The sequence below is a fragment of the Mastigoproctus giganteus genome, chromosome 1 (genome assembly GCF_048544385.1).
Source record: "Mastigoproctus giganteus isolate SK-2022 chromosome 1, ASM4854438v1, whole genome shotgun sequence".
Taxonomy (NCBI): Eukaryota; Metazoa; Arthropoda; class Arachnida; order Uropygi; family Thelyphonidae; genus Mastigoproctus; species Mastigoproctus giganteus.
This window is the reverse complement of record NC_143575.1, coordinates 64645743-64667557: the sequence shown is the minus strand read 5'-3', so window position 1 is coordinate 64667557 and position 21815 is coordinate 64645743. Positions and strand designations below refer to the sequence as shown.

The following is a 21815-nucleotide window of genomic DNA, read 5'->3' as shown; positions in this document are numbered from 1 at the left end:
AAATTCTCAGTACTGACAGCAAACCGTTTCCTACACCACTACAGAAAATAATACAGTAAAAAGAACAGCAACCAAATAAAGACACATATGTAAGACAACATGATTTCTTTTGACAGCAACCTAGAAATGATCAAACATGACATCTATCCTAACGATTTGAAATTAACAAAAATGAATGTAGACAACACAAAAGTAACATTTTTAGACCTCAAAATAAAAATTAAGGAGAATAACCAAATAGAACTAGGAATATATGATAAGAGAGAAGGTTATAACTTTGAAATAATACACCTAAGCAACTGGTGCTCCAATATACCAATCAAGATAGAGAGAGAGATAATTACTTCACAAGTAATAAGAATAATAAGAATGTGCAACAATAGTAAAAACAGATCTGAAGCACTTGAGACATTAAGTGATAAGCTCACCAAGAACAGAATTCCCGACAGATTTATCAAAAAGTACTTATGTAATGTTATACATAATGAAACAACAAAAGAAGAGTGCTGTACCTATGATAACAAAACCACAAACACCAAGACAGGATCATTATGTATAATTTGTCAATATATATTATTCCAGCCTTCATGGGCTAAACCCTATAGCGTGTAAAGAGAACACCCTCCAAGGAGGATAGCTTTACATTAGGCTAGTATTCTAGTTTTATTTTAGTTTAATTTAATATAGCTAGACATAGGATGGTTAGAAATTAGTTATTGGGCTTCGATCTTCAAATTTATTTTATTTTAGTTTATATCTTTTACTTTTTCGTGTGTATATAATCAATGCATATAATATTAAACTTTGATCTTCCCCCTTTTTTTTTTAAATTTCACTTTATTTTTACATTTTTGCATTTTGACCATTTTTGTGTGCATTACCTTATGTTTCCCGGATTACATAGGGTTAATCCTGGTATGTAAGAGGTAGCCGTTTAAGCACATGACAGAGGGTGGAAATCTCAAAATTTCATGCTGCAAAGTAACTCAATCATTTTTTTTGGTTCAGTTGACACTGTGGTGCATGGTAAGTCCTTGCTCTACAGTTGAATTTTTTTTTTTTTTTTAATTATTTTGCCCGCCATTTCACATTTTCAATTAATAGATATTATTTAAATAATACGATTTTATTTCTAATAATACTGTTGATTAAGTTTTATTTTTCATTTTTAACAAATTTCACATTGTAATTAATTTTTTAAGTAAAGGTAACACACAATGTAGATGCCACAGTTACTGTAAATATTTAAATAAACTCATTTCAATTCAATAATTTTTTTTGGCTACAGCACTAGGGTATATGTACAGGAAACTAATGAAACATTAAAGGTTGTATATATGGACTATTTCAGCATATTCTGCTGAAATAGCAAAATGGTGTGGCATCCTGAAGAGATACTGTTTCACATATATCAGCCAGTTACCTACTAATTTAAGTTTAAAACTTTAGTTTACAATTGGCTCACATCTGGTGAGTATGGGCTTGGCAAACCCAGGGTCCTGAGCTGGATATCATCATCCTTCTCTTTCTTGGTGATTCCCTTCTACTTCTTACTCTCTCTCTCTCTCTCTCTCTCTCTCTCTCTCTCTCTCTCTCTCTCTCTCTCTCTCTCTCTCAGGGTAACTTGGGAATTTATTTTGGCTGGTGCAGCATAAGCCTCAGGCTTCCTTGCATTGTATGGCTAATAATAAAGAGTATAGAGTAATGTAACAAAGAATTTTAATTTTAAGTATAAGATTTTGGTGCATATAGATATACAGACTAACCACCTCCGAATGCATATATCTATCATGTCCAGGGCCATTACTAACAAGGATGGGAAATTGCATGCCCAGATAACTTGAACACCAACTTTATATTTTTAAATCATATACGGTTTACTTTCCTACGACAAAAATTCTTCCACAATCTGAGCTATTAGACTATGTATATAAAGTGCTTAGCATCATAATACACAGCCATTTCTGAATAAACAGAAAATTTTTAAGGTGGCATCGTTTTAGGTTATATCTCATATTGTGAATGGCTTCACAACGAGTTGCCATGATATTGCACTACTTCGAATAAGTAACGCTTCACCTAAGGAGAAGACTAGTGTTACTTATTCTCAGATAGGCACCACCACCCAGACAGCACTGTTTCAGGGCTATTTGGCCCTTCGTCAGTGAGTGGGTAGGTACCCAAGTGATGCAATGATGGCAAAAACAGTTATGAAGTATAACTCCACAATATGAGAGATGCCTGATGGTGTATGATGTATTTAGACTAAGGCGTATGATGTATTTAGACTTTTGTGGAGTTATACTTCATAACTGTTTTTGCCATCATTGCATCACTTGGGTACCTACCCACTCACTGACGAAGGGCCAAATAGCCCTGAAACAGTGCTGTCTGGGTGGTGGTACCTATCTGAGAATAAGTAACACTAGTCTTCTCCTTAGGTGAAGCGTTACTTATTCGAAGTAGTGCAATATCATGGCAACTCGTTGTGAAGGCATTCACAATATGAGATATAACCTAAAACGATGCCACCTTAAAAATTTTCTGTTTATTCAGAAATGGCTGTGTATTATGATGCTAAGCACTTTATATACATAGTCTAAATTTGTTCGCAGCTTGAGGCTCTAGCCCTAAATGCGCCTTAGTCTGAGCTATTAGTGTAATGTAAGGACAGGAGTGTCTATTTCTATCCTAATTACTTTCCTAATTTTACTTCCTGTTAACTAAACAGCCAGATAATGATACAGAATATTTACATAAAAGAAAAAAAAAAAATAAATAAATAAATATACATATACAGCTAAAGCTCTTTATTACAACCCTCTTTTTAATGTCACAACACACCATAACATCCTATGTGGGTGGTCCTAGCCAATTTCTCATTAACCTAATGCATTTTACATTCAGTATAATGACATTGGAAAAAAAAAAAAAAAAAAAAAAAAAGGGGGATTTTGCTCTAATCACCAAAAATTTCTACCTCTTAATTTGAATTTTTACTTTTTCATTACAATATTTGCTTTTAAAAAGGAGAACACTTCAAATATATTGACATAATTGATGAGCTTGCAGCCTGACCATGAGAAATCATTTGTTAAGATTTCTCACGCTCTTTTCTTGCAGTGTGGTAATGATATAAACATCAACTAGAAGTTAATTTCTTCATTATACATAATTAGAGTGTATGTTTATTGGTATGACTCCAAAAAAGTGGACAGCTTTGCCAATCGAAGATAAAACTGGTATTTTGCAAGCTGTAGATAGAGGTGGGTATTCTAAGACTGACATCGCCAAACAGTTCGGCATTTCTAAGAGTACCCTGTTTGGTATGGTGAAAGATTAGAAAAAGATTGATCAAGAAATCAGCTGCACTGGATAGAATTCAAGCACATGAAAGGTGAAGTACCCAGATCTTGAAAAGGTATTTAAGGAATGGCTAATGATGATATGTGCAAAAAATCTTTCCATACATGGTAATATTTTAAAAGCTAAGGCTGATTCATGTGCACATCAAATGGATATTGAAGAATTTAAAAGTTCAGATGGTTCCAGAAATTTAAGACTCATTGTTCATGGCCTGCCTTTCAAAAAAAGTATGTGGCAAAAGTGCAGCCATGGACATTGATGCTACAAAGGAATGGAAGGAAAATCATTTAAAAAATGTTTTCCTGACATACAACCACAATGATATCTTCAATGCTGATGAAACTGGAATGTTCTTTAAATTGATATTGGATAAAACACATTTAAAGGTGAGAAATGTAGTGGTAGAAAAAAAGCCAAACAACAAATTACCATTCTCCTAGCAGCAAACATTTCTGACACAGAGAAGTTTCCTCTTTTATTCATTGGGAAAACCCAGAAGCCTCGATACTTTAAAGGTTTGAAGACATTACGGACTATGTATCAAGCAAACCAAAAGGCATGGATGATATCACAAATCTATGAAGAATGGATATCAGAGTAGGATGAGTGAGCAGAATAGAAAAGTTCTGCTGTTAGTGGATAACTGCACCCCTCATTGTCAAGTAAATGACCTATGGGCAAACACTGTTGAGTACCTACCACTAAATATGACGTCACTTCTTCAGCCACTGGATCAAGGTGTAATCTTGATCCAGTGGCTTAAGAAAAACTATTGAAGAATGCTATTAAACAAAATTGTTCTAGGTTTTGAAAGCAAAATCAATGTGAAATCAACATCCCACAGGCAATGTATTTATGTGTTTCAGCATGGGACAAAGCGATCAGCAACTACTTCAAACATGCTGGATTTATCTCCTTGAATGATGCAAGGTGTGAAGTTTCGCATGCTTCTTTCTCTATGAATTGCGAAGAACGGTCCAATAATATGGAAGAAATATTTGAGCACGTGTGTCATCACCTAAATTTACAGGAAAATTTAAACTTCAAAGATTACACAGAAATGGATGTGAACATTCAATGTTCCAGGATATTCTTGCTAGTAAAATATGCCCTATATTAAGCAACCACTGCTAACTGCCTGGATAGTGGGCACCACACCCAATAGGGTATACATGAACCTGTGTTGCTTGCACCACACACGAAGGTATCCATTGGCACGTAGGCCCAGATATTTGGACTCTCCAACCAGCAATGATGATCGATGGTGAGTGTCTCTTGAGTTGTCAACCCAAGACAACCAAAACAGACAACCCAAAATATGTCACACTGAGTGTGTGTGCGTGTGTCTGGCACTTTTTCATTTGAGATATTGTTCTTCCCATATTGTATTGCAATGTCAACTCAACAAGTTGAGCCTATACAACATGCTGCACCTTTCGCTCACCACGAACATCCACCATGAGTAATCCTTTGCAGTTCTTTTAGAATGAGCTTGTTTGATACATTCATAACTATTCTTTGTACACCTTAACCCAGTGGGCTATGACCAACTGATAAGATGTGATGTTTCTGATATGGAAGCATATCGCACAAGCTCCCCAGTCTTCCATTTCTAAAACTCCATTATGATTTCTTTACTATGTCCCATAACTGCTACTTTATCTCTTTGACTTGCATAACTAGATACAATTTACTACTGCTGTAGAGTAAAATTTTGTTCAGCTTTTTATACTGCAAGCTATATGGCATAATCCATTAGGAATGGAGTTGTTGCAATTCGGTGACCACTGTGTGTGCGTGTGTGTGTTAAACAGAATAACAAGAAAGTGGAAATAAGAAGATAGAAATATGGGGAAGTAGTCTAGTGCATTCAAAGGTAGCTTTTTCTACTGTGAGCTATATGGCATAACCCATTATGGAGCATTATAGCCTTAGTTGCTAATGCGCCAATAAAACCCAACCCGTTATGGACGGGGCAGTCACAATTCAGTGATCACTGAGTGTGTGTGTATATATATATACTGTAAGTATCAACTTCTACAAATTAGCAGCATGTATCTAAAGGTATATGATAAGACATCAAAGGCAGATACTGTTGGGATAGCAGAGACGTAGTGTCTCACAGATATAAGGAATGCTGAACTGGAATTTGGGGAGTACAATGTGTAATGTGTACAGAAAGGATAGACAGGATAGAAAGGGAGGTGGTGTTATGCTGTTAATTAAGAAAAACATAAAGTCAAAAGAAGTGCATCCAGTTGATATAGATGAACAGTGCACTGTTGAGTCAGTTTGGTGTGACATAAGCACTGCAAAAGCAAAAATAAGAGTAGGAGTGTGTTATAGACCTAATGACTCGAATGAGTACAATGAACAATTGTACAGAGAAATAGAGTGGGCTAGTAAATCGGAATGTCTTATAATGGAGGATTTTAACTTCCCAGATATTGACTGGAACTTGTGGGTTGGTCCCTCATGCGCTAGTCAGACTTTTGTGGATTTATTGGATGATTGTTTTCTGCAGCAGCATGTTCGAGAGGCAACCAGAGAAAGTAATACTCTTGATCTGGTTATCAGCAGTGATCATTCGTGTATTAAGAATTTGCTGATAAAGGAACCACTAGGTGGCAGTGATCACAGTGTACTGATGTGGGATTTACTTAAAGATTTAATTACCATCAGGGGTAAAGGAAAGGGTTTTTGCTTCCGTAAAGGTGAGTACAGTTCTGTTCGACAGTTTTTAAATTCTGTACAGTGGAATCAACTGACGATGTTACCAACAGTAAATTCTAAGTGGGAAGCGTTCAAGGATGGGGAATTAATCGTGGAAGCTACTAAAAGTTTCATACCTATTAAGAAATATTGTTCAAGGTTTAGGCCTAAACGGTTATCTAATGAACTAATGAGACTCGTAATAGAGAAGAAAAATGCATGGGATGCATATAAATTATCAAGCGACTCAGAAGCCTATGGCAGATATAAGCTAGTCTGTAATCGAGTGACAAAGGAAGTTAGGCAGGCAAAGGCAGATTACAAGAAATCCTTGGCAAAAGATGCTAAGAAAAACAGCAAGGATTTCTTTACTTATATAAACTCTAAAAGAAAGGGGATGAATCTGATTGGTCTACTTGACATCGATGGTTCGACTGTTGGTGATCCTGCTCAGATAGCAAACAAACTGAATGAGTATTTTGCATCTACATTCACACATGAGGAATTATTAAGGTTTGAAAATGGCAGAAGGTTATCAAATTGTAGCAGGATACTTAAATGATTTTGGAATAACTGAAAGCAAGGTGGAGGAGAAATTGTTGAAGATAAACATAAGAAAAGCACCTGGGGTGGATGGGATCTATCCAGTTATATTAAAGGAGGCGGCAAAGCAACTAAGCAAACCCTTAGCCATAATTATGAGAGCATCCTTGGAATCAGGGGAGGTTCCCACGGAGTGGAGATGTGCAAATGTATCCCCAATTCACAAAGGGGGATCAAAGGGTGACACGAGTAATTACAGACCAGTTAGTTTAACTTCTGTTCTGGGTAAAATAATGGAGTCACTGGTTAAAGATGCATTGCAGGATCATCTAGACAAGACTGCAGCAATAATTCAGACACAGCATGGGTTTGTTAAGGGAAAGTCTTGTCTGACAAATTTGATAGGATATTATGATGTGGTTACAAAGGAACTGGATGCAAAAAATAATTTTGATATCATATATTTGGATTTCAGGAAATCTTTTGACACTGTTGCGCATGGAAGACTATTGTACAAATTGGAGCAGAATTGTATTAAGGGTAAGTTGCTACAATGGATAAAAGGATGGTTAAGTGGGAGAAGACAGAGGGTGGTAATCAATGGGCACTGCTCTTCGTGGACTAATGTTATTAGTGGAGTCCCACAGGGTTCGGTGTTAGGTCCACTGTTGTTTTGTATTTTTATCAATGATATTGATGAAGGTATATCAGACAATGTCGAAGTTTGCAGATGATACAAAGGTTGGCAGGGTTGTTAATGACAGTAATGGCAGTGTGCTACTGCAACAGGATCTAGATAATTTGGGCAGATGGGCTAAGAAGTGGCAAATGAAGTTTAACCTTGACAAATGCAAAGTACTGCATATGGGTAGAAGTAACCCAAGAGAAACGTACCAACTGTGTGGTACTACACTTAAGGTGGTAGAAAATGAAAAAGACTTGGAAGTAATTGTGCAGTCAGATATGAAGTTTTCTGAGCAATGCAGAGAGGCTGCCAGGGCAGGTCATGGGGTTTTGTCAATGATATATAAGAATTTTGCTAGCAGGGAAAAGGAGGTGATTATCCCTCTGTATAAGGCAATGGTCAGGCCAGGCCTTGAGTACTGCGTACAGGTCTGGAGGCCTCATTTTAGGAAGGATGTAGATTTACTTGAGCGTGTACAGAGAAGGGCAACAAGATTGGTGAGGGGAATGAAGGGATCCTCTTACCAAGAGAGGCTTAAGTTCTGCAAATTGCAGTGGCTGGAGACTAGGCACCTGCGCAGTGATCTGATTGAGGTATATAAGGCCTTGAATAAGGTATATATGGGCTGAGCATGCTGAATTCTGATGGGATCCTTCCACTTGTTCAGATTACAAACCTAAGGGGGCATAAATTCAAATTAAGAAAAGACAGATGTAGAATAGATGTGCGGAAATTTGCCTTTAGCCAGCGGGTGGTTAATTGCTGGAACAAACTTCCATCCGTCGTTGTGGAAGTTGATAGGTTGAATAAATTTAAGGAGGAACTGGACAGGCATTTGGAGTTTTTTTGGCTGATGCTGCATAAGCTCATACACTTGCTTTCTTGCATCACATGCCACTACTACTACTACAAATCAGTATTTTGAAAAAAAAAAAAAAAAAAAACCAGGTATCATTTGCTGCAAAAATATAGTGATTGATACATTATCAAGAGTTGAAGTCAATTAAAATGCATAAAAAATGACCAGGCACCATCAAATTCTTAAACTAATAGTCAAATAATTGAAAATAATTAAAATTATTTGGTAAAAAAAAAATTCATGGTTTTTTTACGCATTCTGGCAGTGCTAGCTAAGTTTACAGATGGAAAAAAATAATAATGAAGAACAAATATAACCAGTATCCAGAAAATTCACAGAAAACAACTCACTGATAAATAAATTAGAATAAGAAGGTTATTGAAATATATAATTATATAAATATTCTTCAAACCAAACAGTTTTAAATGTAATGTCTTCACTAGTGCCTGATTGTATTAATAACTGAAAGTTCTGTTGTGTTGAAAATATTAAAGTACAATTAATTTCAGGACAATTATCAAATTGTCAAAAATTTTCAACAGTTGCCATTTGTTTATAAATCTCAGGAAACTGCATCTTTTCTCATTTGCAGGTCCTGTGGTCCATCAGTCTTCTTCAACACAAATATTTCTTACTGTTCTTTTCAAACTTTGTACACTTGTTAAACTAGCAGCAGTAAATTCACTAATTCCAATTAATTGCTCCAAAATAATATAATGTGTTGGATCACTTGAATTTACTGCAACAATCTCCAGATATTTTAATAATTTTACTTTCTTTGGTTATAATTCGAGCTATACATTTCAGTTTCTGATAATATTCACATCATATCAATTTTATTTCCAGTGACTTTGTTTGAAATATAAATATCCATTGAAATGTATCTTTTGCTTTCTTTTCTCACTCAATTCAAAATAGAACAAATTCAAAAACAACTAATTCAAATGACATTTTATAGTTCACAAAATACTTCCAATGCCTTTTAATTTAAATTTATATGAGAGATGTTATGATGACAAAATTATGAAAAATATTAAGCAACTGGATGACCGTCATAACATTAGCATTAAAGAAAATATTTACTAAAATAATATGCTGCCCACCACAGGACTGGGGAACTAACAGAAAAGGTGTAATTTTGGTTTTTCTCAAGTGGCCAAATAATCTTAGGTTCTCCAAATTTTTGGCTTATCTGATTAAATGATTTTATCATTTTTGCAGAAATAGTTATAAAAGATGTAGTTTAAGTTTTCCCATTTTACACAATTCTTAGCAATCAAAATTCCATAAAACTACAGTGTTGAAAGACTTCCGTTTTAATATTCTACTAACTTGTATTTTCAATGTGCAGAATATTCATGTAATTATGAGATTATATTTTATTTAAATTTTTTTTGTCTTCTCCGTGAATTGTATATAACAAGCTCTAAAGTGAAAATAAACATTATTACTGTGTTACTTATTCTAATTTATATACTGGTGAATTGATATTCAGTGAATTTTCCTAGACCCAAGATAACCATTTACAAAGTTGGCCATCTACATTACGCACCCACCATTCAGAAGAATCATAATCAAAAGGATTCCCCTGAATGATGATTGCATTGATGTATTATTTTTTATGGTTTATTTGAGGGGAATCTTTTATATATGGCAGGGTTATTACCTGCAAAGGAAGTCAAGTTTTTGTATAATTCATGTTTTAAAACTTCCCATGTGTCATATCTACGTATACTGCAGAATATGAAGTACAAATCAATACTGAATTTTATATATATATAAATTAAGGACTTACATTTAAAAAAAATGGTTTCCCCTGTAGATCTTTATATCTGCAGGATAACGTTCTGTTTATAGTAGGAGTATCTATCAGTTCTTTCCATAAGTATGGCTCATGGGTCAAGGAATACCTGCCAAATAAGAATGTATACTAAACTGTTTCATCAATATCAGTACGGTTGAGAGGGGGAAAAAAGAGAGACTATATAGCTGTATTCCTTCGAGGAATCAATCTAAATAGTCTAATTTATTGATGAAATGAAATTTGTCCCCATATAGCTTATTAAAGGATGTTATCCTGAGTTAATTTTAAATATTAACAAATATGATTTTAGTATGCAACTTGAACTCACATAAAAAAATCAAATGATAATTTACTAAGTATAATTACTTTTGCTCTATAAAATACTTTACAAAATAAACTTCAATCAAATATTTTCTATTACAGTATTTTGGAAATTCACTTTTTGAATATTAACTTAAATTTCTAACATGAAATTTAATGAGAAAAATTTAACTAAATTTTAAAGTGAATGGATTGTTCATTTAAAACCATTTCCTAATACATAGTGAAGGCATCAAATTCTCTAATAGGAGCACTGACATGGCATGTAAAAGCAATCCCCCCTTAAAATGCTTATGGTGCAAAGGGTTTGAACACTATTCACCATATAATAATCAATGCAACACTTTTCCTTGCAAAATTAAAATATTATAATCATAATAGATAGTTTTTGATTCTTTAATTTCATAATCTAAGTCAGTGGCATCCAACCTTTTCCCAGGGCCATATTCAAAGTTAGATTTGTTTCACGGGCTGCACTGAGTGAGTCAAGAAAAATCAGTGTTACAGTTTCCATATCTTGTTACATGTAAAAGGAAGTTTCTATTTTCATGTTAGTGTTTTTGATTTCAAGCTATATATAAAAAATTAAATTCCCAGCACTTTCATGTGCAACAAATCTATGTCAGTGATTTATTTTTTTAGATTTCATTAGAATTATAAAAATATGACTTAATTTTGTTTTTTAAAAACACTTTATATATTTTTTAAATACTTTACTTTACTTTTGCTTTGAAAGATTCATTTTAGAAAATTTACAGCCTGAAAAGGATCACTGCCTTTCAATATTGAGGTGAATAAATAAATATAATGATACACCTAAAATTGAAAATATTCAAAACTTTTATTAAGTACAATACATAATAACATTTACTGAATGAAACTTAACATTTAATGGGATGATTGAGGCTGGATATTTTTAGATAATTGGACAAAATTTTGTTGAAAATTTGTGATGCCAGTTGTCAATATGGAATGAAGATGCTCTGTTATTCTGCTACTTTTTAAATATTTATTTAATTTTATGCATGAAAAAATCTGCTAGCAAATATACGTTGTTCTGAACAAAGCTGCCATTTTCATGGCATTTTCTAATATTAGCGGAAATCTCCAGATGGGGGAGCCTTGTAGAATTCAAAGTAGTTTAATTTCATAATCCATATACAGTCAGTCCTCGTATAACACGTGTTTACACTACACAAATTTGATCATATATGATTCATAAATAGGGGAACGATATCTTATATAACACAAGCCGAATTCGTTTATGCACAATTCGCCTTTGTGTTTACAAGAAATGGCAGTCGAATGCAGAATCACCCCAACTGAATGCAACATGATAGGAATGAAGAGAATATTCTGAAAATGTATTTATGTTTTTTTTATATCAGTGAAGGGGGAAACACATTTCACCATAATAACGTAAAAACCAACACAATTCCAGCTATCGGTATAATCACAAATGCAATTATATCGAGTTTACTACCAATTTATAACAGATTCCACTAGCAGAAATGCAACTGGAAATTGTTTTTATTGTTTTATGGTAGTAACCCCTAGAAATGTGCTTTAGTAAAACGCGAGGTGTTAATAGTGTATCTCTGCCTTTACGGTGTTGTTTATTTAGTTGCTACACGTGCGCAACTTTGTTTATATGTATCAAGCGGCACGCTTGATACACATGAACACATTTAAAAATGAGTAAAATACTTAAAAGGTGTGAAAAGGAAGCATCCTGGTGAAGACACTGCAGATTCACAGAGAAAAACAAAAGCAATATCAACAAACCGAGGCGGACTGGATCAAAAATTCTTACCCGGGAAAATTTATAGTGGTCTCGTACTATGGTTTATGGCCAAAATCACACCGGCCTCCAGCCCACCAGGGTTTCCCTGGTAAGGCTTATGGCCAGTCCGCCTCTGTTGATAGAGAAAAAATATGAAATTGTGAAGCACTTTGAGCGAAATGAAAGACCATGTGATATTGCACATGCTATAGACCTAAATGAGGCAATGCTGAATGCAGAGAAAATAAAAACAACTTTCATAGCAGGAACAACTCAAAGTGTAATTAAAATCCATTAGATTAAGACACAAAGAATTGGAAGATGGGTCTCATCTGCTTGGATAGAAAATCAAACAAAAAACAAGTTTGCTTATGATAGAAGCAAAAGCATTAGCAATATTTTATTACATAACAGTCATAATAAAATACGTAAGTATTTTATTATGATTATTTATTGTGTTTGGTAATGTTTTGGTTACAAATGTGTGCTCAATCTTGGGTGGTCGGCACCTAACCCTATTTTTCCCATAGGGCCTGTTTTTTATATTGCACGATTTTGCATTGCACGAGGGTTTATAGGAAAACAACTATCGTGCTATGCGAGGACTGACTGTACTTATTTTTGAGCCAATTTTTGGCTTGAAGATCAATAATTTCAAGCTGGGATTGCAGTCAGCAATAGAAATAAATGGATTCTCAAACAAGTTTATGTCTTTTTCATGGGATCTTTTATCAGCAAATCAGCTTTCAAACTTGTCAAAAAGTAATTGTAATAATGAGAGGCAACGATTCTTTGGAAATATGTGTTTCTCTTTTACCTCAGTGCAACTTTTAAAGTGAAATAAATCGTCTTGCTCAATTTGGGATTTAAATAATAACAACTTATTCTGAAATGATTTTATGTCACCATACAAATCAGAGACCAATTTTCCTTTCCTTTGTACTTTTAAATTAAAAACATTTAAATGACTAGAAATGTCTGTACAAATTGCAAGAAACAGCCATTCGATATTTGATAATTGTTTTATTCGTTTCCTTTTTTCTGTCATAAAAATATCAATTTCATGACACGGTTTAAAGAGACAACTAAGCCATCTCACTGTGCTATGTAAAATTGCATCTTCATATTCAGCTCCAATTTCTGAAAAACCTTTGAAAAGTATGGTGATTAAGGCCATCTGATCTTATAAAATTTACTATTCAAATTCATTTATTTTTATTTATTTTATTACTAACCACATTCATAACATGTTGGAGTTCAAAACTTTCCTACAGAGAGCTTCTTGATGCTGTTGTTGTTATTTGGTTTTTAGGAGCATCAGCAACCAAGGCCATATTGCTCCGGGGATATGCAGTGGTCATTCCCTGACCTTTCCGCATCCTCCGTATTTGGTGGTGATGGGCTCGAACCCTGGTCTAATCAAAGTGTGTGCTACGCACTGCTGCTCCTTCCCACCTGGCTACGGAGGCGCCGCTTCTTGATGCATAATGCAGTGAATTACAATTAGAGGTTCAGCACCAATATTTTCTTGGTTATTCTACCTATAAATCCAATGCTTTTGTCAATAATATATATTTAATCATCAGTTGTGTCTCCTACCAGGTTTTTAATATTTAATCCTAACTTTTCAATAGATTACCAAAAATTTTCAAAAAGATATTCACCTGTATTTGTTTCGTGCATACTCTGTAAATCAACTAAATCTTCAACTGGTGCAAAAATTATTATTAATTCCATGTATGAAGATAAGGAGTTGGACTGTGTTGTTTACATCAGTACTGTCATCCAGTACCACACTAAAATATTTCATTTATGGTTTCCAAAATTTATTTCCAATACCTTCTACTCTTCATATAATTGTTTGTCAAGACAAATTAATGTCTTGTAGTGGGTAGCACAGTTGAGAGAACTGCTGTTCTCCCCACACAGGGTGGAAAAGACCAGAGTCTGAGTCCCATCAATGACATGAGGAAATTTTTTTATGGGCCTTTTTCACAACATGGCTGAATTAGTCGGTCTCTCAAACAAGGGTAGAATGGTTTGTTCTCCTGGAAACTTGGGTTTTTCGTCCAGCAAACAGAAATTTGACCTGTAAACATACACAATTTATGGCCTTGCTTGCTAATGCTCCTGAGATCCTACAGCAATGCCTTGTATCATTGTTCATTTCTCTGGAGAACTTTCTTCTAGAACTTTTAATAAACAACGTTTAACAAAAAAAAACCATCATTGAACGGTTTACTTTCAAGAGGGATCAAATGTGCAACTAGATAAATGGCACTTACAGCAGATAAATTTCTTGACTGATACCTTTTCAGTGTGTTTTGTTGTTCTCTTAATTCATTTTGTAATTTTGAACACTTTTCTTTTCAAAACAGTTCTTTATATTGATCATAAGATTTGTGCTTGAATCATAGTGTCATTTTTAATTATGTTCTTTAAAAACTGACATTGCTTTTTCGTCGTACCGTATGAAAAAATAATCTTCAGCCTAACTTTGTTTAAAAATACGACAATCCAAATTGACTTTCCTCTTTCCAAGAAAATTTTTTAATTCTAAGAATGATTTTTTAATTGAATACAAATTAAAAATAATTCAATACAATAAACAGGTAATATCAAAATAGTAGAATTTCACAATATGAAAAGACTGATGCATACATATGACTGCACTGGACTATATGTATACATTTGATACAGTCCAGTTCATGCCTGTATACGCAGTGGCATGACTCTCTAAAATGCTGTTTTACTTCACTTTCCACTTGGACTGTAGGTTAGACACCACTGGTCTAAGATGTCAAAATTGCTACTTCCAAGTTCCACTTTCAGAAGCTAGCAATGTTGCCATATATGAATATTTCTGAATGATTTTTCCCCTTCTGGCTATTAATGTTGTATAACTACCATGAAATTAATTTGTCATGTTCACTGTAATAGTAGTTAATTTTTATAAAATTTAAAAATCTCAATTTTTGTCATTTTACACTCATCTATCTAATCATGTTCATAAAACAATTCTCTGTCAAATAAAATAACATTCACTAACAAGAATCCAAAAGGAAAATTAAACTTTGATAGTTTCATATCTTCCTCTCAATACAACTTTCAATCTATGCTCAACAAATGATCCAAAAGAAGTGTCCCATCTGGTGGTAAGAAGTGGATTCTAACCAGGGGAAATTTTGACCATAGCTCAGTCAATTTAAGTCCCAGAACTTCGATGGTTTTATCCAGAATATCCTTGAAAGGAACTGTAGAGAATTGCAGCATTGGAATTGGAATATTTTTAATAAGAAATACATTTATATGGAAATTTATCCCAATACCACCATTGATGGGTTTAAGTAATTGCAGTTGTTAATTCTGCATTTAAATTTAACTAAGAATTTAAAAATGAATTAATTTTAAATAAAGATCACTAAAAATTATAAACTAAATTTAAAACAAATGTAATTAACATTGAGTATTTTACTAGTGGCAGCATTTATTAGCATGCTTTACTCAGTAGCCGTATCTGCTGGAACATATAATATTTTTTGCCTCCGTTATGAAATAAACTAGTTACAATTTATCAAAATTTAACGTATCATATCTCCAACAATAATCTTTCAAACAAATAAATCTGCTATTTTGTAGCTTAGTCAGTTTTAGAAATATATCTTTAGTAATGTACAGAATTTATAGAATTTATCAATGGTACTGAAATAAGCAGTGTCCTCTGGCTCTGCAGATAAACAAAACACTAAGTGGCAGTGATCACAGTGTATTGATGTGGTATTTACTTAAAGATTAACTACCATCAAGGGTAAATGGAAGGGTTTTTGCATTCGTATGGTGACTACAGTGGTCTCCCACAGTTTTTAAATTCTATACAATGTGAAGTTTGCTGATGTTTTACCATCAGCAAATTTGAAATGGGAAGTTTTTTTTTTTTGGTTTGGTTTTTTTTTAGGAGCATTAGCAACTAAGGCCATGTTGCTCTGGGGATATGCAGTGGTCATTCCCTGACCTTTTCGCATCTTCCGTATTTGGTGGTCACAGGCTCGAACCCCGATTTAATCAAGAAGCATGTACTGCTCCTGCCCACCTGGCTACGGAGGCGCCAAAATGGGAAGTATTCAAGGGAAAAAAAGTTAACTGTTTCTGTGGTATTATATTATTATTTACAGCAGATGGTATATGTTGATTGTTTGTATGACTCTAAAAATATCTGACATGTGTTCCTTGTCACCTAAAAGATCTTTAAGGACGATGTTTTGGTTTCCTTTATATAATGATGAAAAAATTCGGTGTTAATCATTTTCATATGTTGGGCATTCTATAAGTATATGTTTAACTGTTTGGATAGTATTGCATACTTGGCATCTTGGGGGTTCTTCTGCACGTAATAAATAACCATTTGTGAAATGCGTATGGCGCAATCTGGTCAGAACAACTTCTTCTCTCCTTGATTTCCTTATGCTCATTTTCCAGTGCTCAACTTTTGGTTTTATTTCATATAATTTATTCCATGTTTTTTTTTTGCCAGAGTTCTTGCCATTGAGTTAGACAGTGATTTTTTATGATTGGCTTGTAGTCCTTATGTGGAACTGTGAAATATTGTTCTTGAAGGTTAGTGGTTGATTTCGCAATTCTATCCACTTCTTCATTTCCTTTTATCCCTTTGTGTCCTGGTATCCAGCAGAAAAATATATCTTGTTTTTTATTTGTGAAGCCTGTTAGTATCTGTTTAATTTGCCAGAGTACTGGATGGGTTATATTGCTTGTGTTTTGTATGGCTTGGATTACACTTAAGGAATCACAGTATTTTACTGTTCTCAAGTGGTAGGTGGTTCTGAAATGCTCCAGGGCTATCTGAACTGCTACTAATTCTGCAGTGTAGACATTGCATTCTTTTGGGAGTTGGTGTGACAATGTAACATCTGGGAATACTGCTGATACTCCTACATGGTTCTCTGATTTTGATCCGTCTGTATATATTGGTATGTAATTGGGATATTGCATTCTATGTGCTGCATGCAGTTGTTGAAAGTTGCTGTCTGATAAAGTATTTTTATTCCAGTTTTGTGTGAGGAGTTTATAAGCTGTGGTATGGTTTATCCATGGTGGATCTATATGTCCTTCTTGGTTTGCAACATTATTATTTTGAGATCATATGTTATCAGTAGCTCCTGTAGTGTGATGCCTAGAGGCTGGTTTGCTCTTTTGCAGTTCCTATATATGTTTTCCCATTTTGGTGGCGAGAATAAAGTTGTCCAAGTCGGATGTTCTCTTATGGGTCTTATCCTGTAAGCATACAGCAGTGACAACTGTTGTCTTCTCAGGAACAGTGGTGATTCATTAACCTCTGTATAGAGACTGTATATAGGGAATGTGCGGAAAGCTCCTTTTGCTATTTGTATTGCACTATGGTGAACAGATCTAGCCATTTGAGGGCGCTCTTTCTTGTTGATGCATAAACCAGTGCTCCATAATCTATTTTTGACCCTACTAGTGCTTTATCAAGATGTTGTTGTTGTTGTTAAGACTTTAAGAATATTAAGTTGTTTCATACATTTTATTTGTAGTTCTTTTATATGTTCTACAAAGGTCAACTTGTTGTCTAGAATAAGTCCAAGAAATTTTACACTTTGTTTAACTGTTATTGTGTTACCTTGCAATATTAGTTCAAGTTCGGGTGTAAATTTTGTTTTCTACAGTAATTTGTACACAGACTGTTTTTTGTTTTGATATTCTAAACCCGTTTTTCTGGGTCCAATGACTGACGTTGTTAATTGCACATTGTAGTTGTCTTTCTATTGTTCCCATGTTCTCTGCTTGATATGAAATACTGAAGTCATCTACATATAGTGCATATGACACTGTGAGTGGTAGTTCTTTTGTGATGCTATTTACTTTTATGGAGAATAGTATGGCACTCAGGACAGACCCTTGGGGAACTCCTTATTCTTGTTGATATGATTTTGACATTGTGTTTTGTACTCTTACTTGAAATGTTCTATTTTTCAAGAAATTTTGAATGAATAGTGATAAATGTCCTCTGAGTCCTGCATCGTAGATGTCTTGTAATATACCGTGTCTCATAAATGATATTGATGATGGTATATCAAGCTTAATGTCGAAGTTTGCAGACGATACAAAGGTAGGCAGGGTTGTCAAGGACACTACTGACACTATGCTGCTGCAACAGGATCTGGAAAGGTTGAGCAGATGGGCTAAGAGGTGCCAAATGAAGTTTAACATTGACAAATGTAAAGTACCACACATGGGAAACAGCAACCCCAGAGCAACGTATCACCTCTGTGGTACCAACAGAATCAGTGTCTGCAGTTTGGTGTGCATGCTGTTTCACTATGTTTTTACACATATTTTTCACTCAGTTCTCATACTTCTTGGATACTACTCTTTTTTTTTCTTTTTTCTCATTTTTTAAATTTATATTCATATATATATATATATATATATATATATATATAAATAAAACTGTATATGAATATATTCATATATATATATTTATAAATAAAACTGTATATGAATATATTCATATATATATATATAAATAAAACTGTATATGAATATATTCGTATATATATATATATATACAGTTCATAGTACCAATTCTTAAAAAGGCATACTGTAGTTGAAGGTTAGGGTAGCAATTTTTTCCAAATGACTTACGAATTGCTTGGATCTTTAGGTTTAAAGAATAATTCGCCTGTAGGTGTGTATAATGCATATATAGGAATAAAGAATGATTTGTGTGGTTCAGCAGATCCACACCATTCCACTTCATTTCCATGTGGCATCATATAATAAACATCTACTGGGATGGAAAAATGGTTATTAACCTGAAAAAAAAAGTAAATAAATATTAATGAAAAACATAAGCTAAATTAGTACTCTGTTTACTACAAGTATTTTTAAATTAATCAATCAATTATTGTACAGCCTATTATTATTTATCATAATTTAAAAATCATTTTTAAAAAATAATACTGTATAAAAATACTTTTGTGAAATTAAAATCAATAAAACAATTATACATATTACTCTTAAATAACTGATGATGATGAACTGACAGAATAAATATTATTTGCTAAACATATGTAAGTCATGATAAGCACAAAAGGATAAGGAAGTGTGTCCATGTGTTGAGTATATAAACCACATATGTCTTAAGGATGGCCTAGTAACTGGGGAATGAAAAACTCATGGAGTAGGCTAAGTTGCCATTGGGTGCTCAGAATTAAGTGAGAATAAAATTACAATATTTATGGCACAATGAGAAGAGTTAATGTTCTTAACACTTGCTTGAAATGTATTTTAAAGTTAATTTTTAAAAATGTTTGTTTATATTTTGTGTAAAAAAGGTGCATACAATCATGTATTTTTATACCTTAATGGCCTCAAAAGATATAAATTACTGTTAGAGAGTTACAAGAATTGGCTGGACTCCTTAACTATCGGATCCAAAAAAACAACAACAAAAAAAAAAAAAAAAAAAAAAACAACCTCTACCATATTAGGGTTATCCAAGAACAATCACATCCATTAAAATGTGCTTTTCAGAAAAGGTCTCCATACTTGAACACAGTGTTCAAAATGTGGTCCTACAATTGTTTTATACAGTGGGATTATCTCTACATTATAGCATTCCTACATTATAGGATACTATGGGCTTTCCTGGCTGCCTGTTTACACTTTTCAGAAAACTTCATATCTGCCCATATTGTAACTCCCACATCCCTCATTTCCTCCGCTGTTTTTAATTCAACCCCACCAAGTGTATAATTTATTTGTGGGTTGCTATTCCCCAAGTGTATGACCTTGCATTTAGCAACATTAAAACATAGCTGCCACTTCTCTGACCATATTTGAAATCTGTTAAAGTTATCCTGAAGGAGTGCTGATTGGCACTGATTATTAACAACTCTGCCAGTCTTTATATGGGTTGAGCACACTGAATTCTGATGGGATCCTTCCACTTGTTCAGATTACGAACCTAAGGGGGCATAAATTCAAATTAAGAAAAGACAGATGCAGAATAGATTTGCCTTTAGCCAGCAGGTGGTTAATTGCTGGAACAAACTTCCATCTGTCATTGTGGAAGTTGATAGGCTGAATAAATTTAAGGAGGAACTGGACAGGCATTTGGAGGGAATGATGTGATTTTCTTTTTTTTGGCTGATGCTGCATAAGCTCATACACATGCTTTCTTGCATCACATGCCACTACTACTACTACTACTACTACAACATCTGCAAATTTTGACATTATGCCGTTTAACCCTTCATCAATGTCATTTATGAAAATGAGAAACAACAGTGGACCAAGAAACAATCCTTGAGGGAACCTACTCCTCATGTTACAACAATCTGAAGAATATCCATTAATCACAACCCTCTGCTTTCTGTCTTGCAGCTACCCAGGAATCCATCTTAGGATTGCATCGAAGGGAGTCTATGAGAGCTTAAAGGGTCAGGTAGATACCCCCCAAAGGAATTAAAATGGGGGACCCATCAATCTCTCAGCTGCCCAACTCAATGCCACAGTTCACTCTTGTGCATCAGGCAACACAACGGCAATCTTCAGGGCAGAATGCGATGGTCCCACAGGAGCTAATTATTGTCAATGACTCGATTGTCAGGGAAAATGGAAATATATATTGTGCAAAAAAGGATAGTTGTTGTTGTTATGGGGGTTTGATGGAATATCAAACTATGGTTATAAGCTGCTGTGGCTGTAATGTACCTATTCATTTATAATATAACGAAATGAGAAATCCAGTTTGCTTGAGGTATTTGAAAAATTTGGAAATATTTGCCTTGTCACCAATGAGAGTCTCTAAAGTTATTGTTTTATCAAGATTTACCAGTGATAGCAGGGATGAAGTTCTGTCTTGTCTATAGTAGGGGGCAGTCAATGAGAATGTGTTTAACAGTCGTCAGATTTATATAACAATGTGTACACTGTGGTGGATAATCAATCTCCTGTGAGTAAATGAAGGTGGGTCAGATGAGTATGACCTATTCTTGCCCTTGAAAGGACTACTTCTTTGCATCTTGATGTACGGACACTGGAGCGCCAAATTTTTGGATCCTGTTTAAACTGCAAGAGTTTATTATTAGTTTCAGAGTGCCAGATTGTTGTCCATTCTGATAGGCATACAGCATGGATGATTTCTGCATAGTCTGAAGCTGGAACAGGGATATTCGTTAAATCTAAGGTGATTGATATTTTTTTGCAGATTTTTTGCGACTTTATTAGAAAGTTCATTGCCCAAAATACCAGAATGTGCTGGAATCCAACAGAAAGAGACTAGTTGGTCTCTTTCTGTTGGATAAGCCTCAGGCTTCCTTGCACCATATGGCTAATAATAATAATAATAATAATAATGTTATTAGTGGTGTCTCCAGGGTTCGGGGTTGGGCCCATTGTTTTGTACATTTGTGTACACTGATGAAGATATATCAAGCTTAATATCAATGTTTGTAGATGATACAAAGGTTGGAAGGGTTGTTAATAACAGTAATGGCAGTATGCTACTGCAACAGGACCTTGAGAAGTTGGGAAGATTGGCTGAGAAATGTCAACTGAAGTTTAATATTGATACATGCAAATTACTGCATATGGGTAGCAGTAACTCCAGAGAAATGTACCAACCAACAGGTGTTACACTCAGGGTAGTGGAGAATGAAAGAGACCTGGGGTAATTGTGCAGTCGGACGAAGTTTTCTGA

The 21815-nt window shown here is 34.3% G+C and overlaps 1 protein-coding gene across 4 annotated transcripts in view; it reads right to left on the bottom strand.

Moving 5' to 3' along the window:
• Vps13 (vacuolar protein sorting 13C) overlaps window positions 1-21815 on the bottom strand; it is a 1645987-nt gene that overhangs the window by 577591 nt on the left and 1046581 nt on the right. For all 4 annotated transcript variants that reach the window (XM_090373229.1, XM_090373247.1, XM_090373239.1 and 1 more), the window contains exons 47-48: window positions 18755-18924; window positions 9961-10075 (exon numbers count right to left, since the gene is read on the bottom strand). In XM_090373229.1, the coding sequence (XP_090229355.1) occupies window positions 9961-10075; window positions 18755-18924 (285 nt within the window). The remainder of the gene's footprint in view (window positions 1-9960; window positions 10076-18754; window positions 18925-21815) is intronic.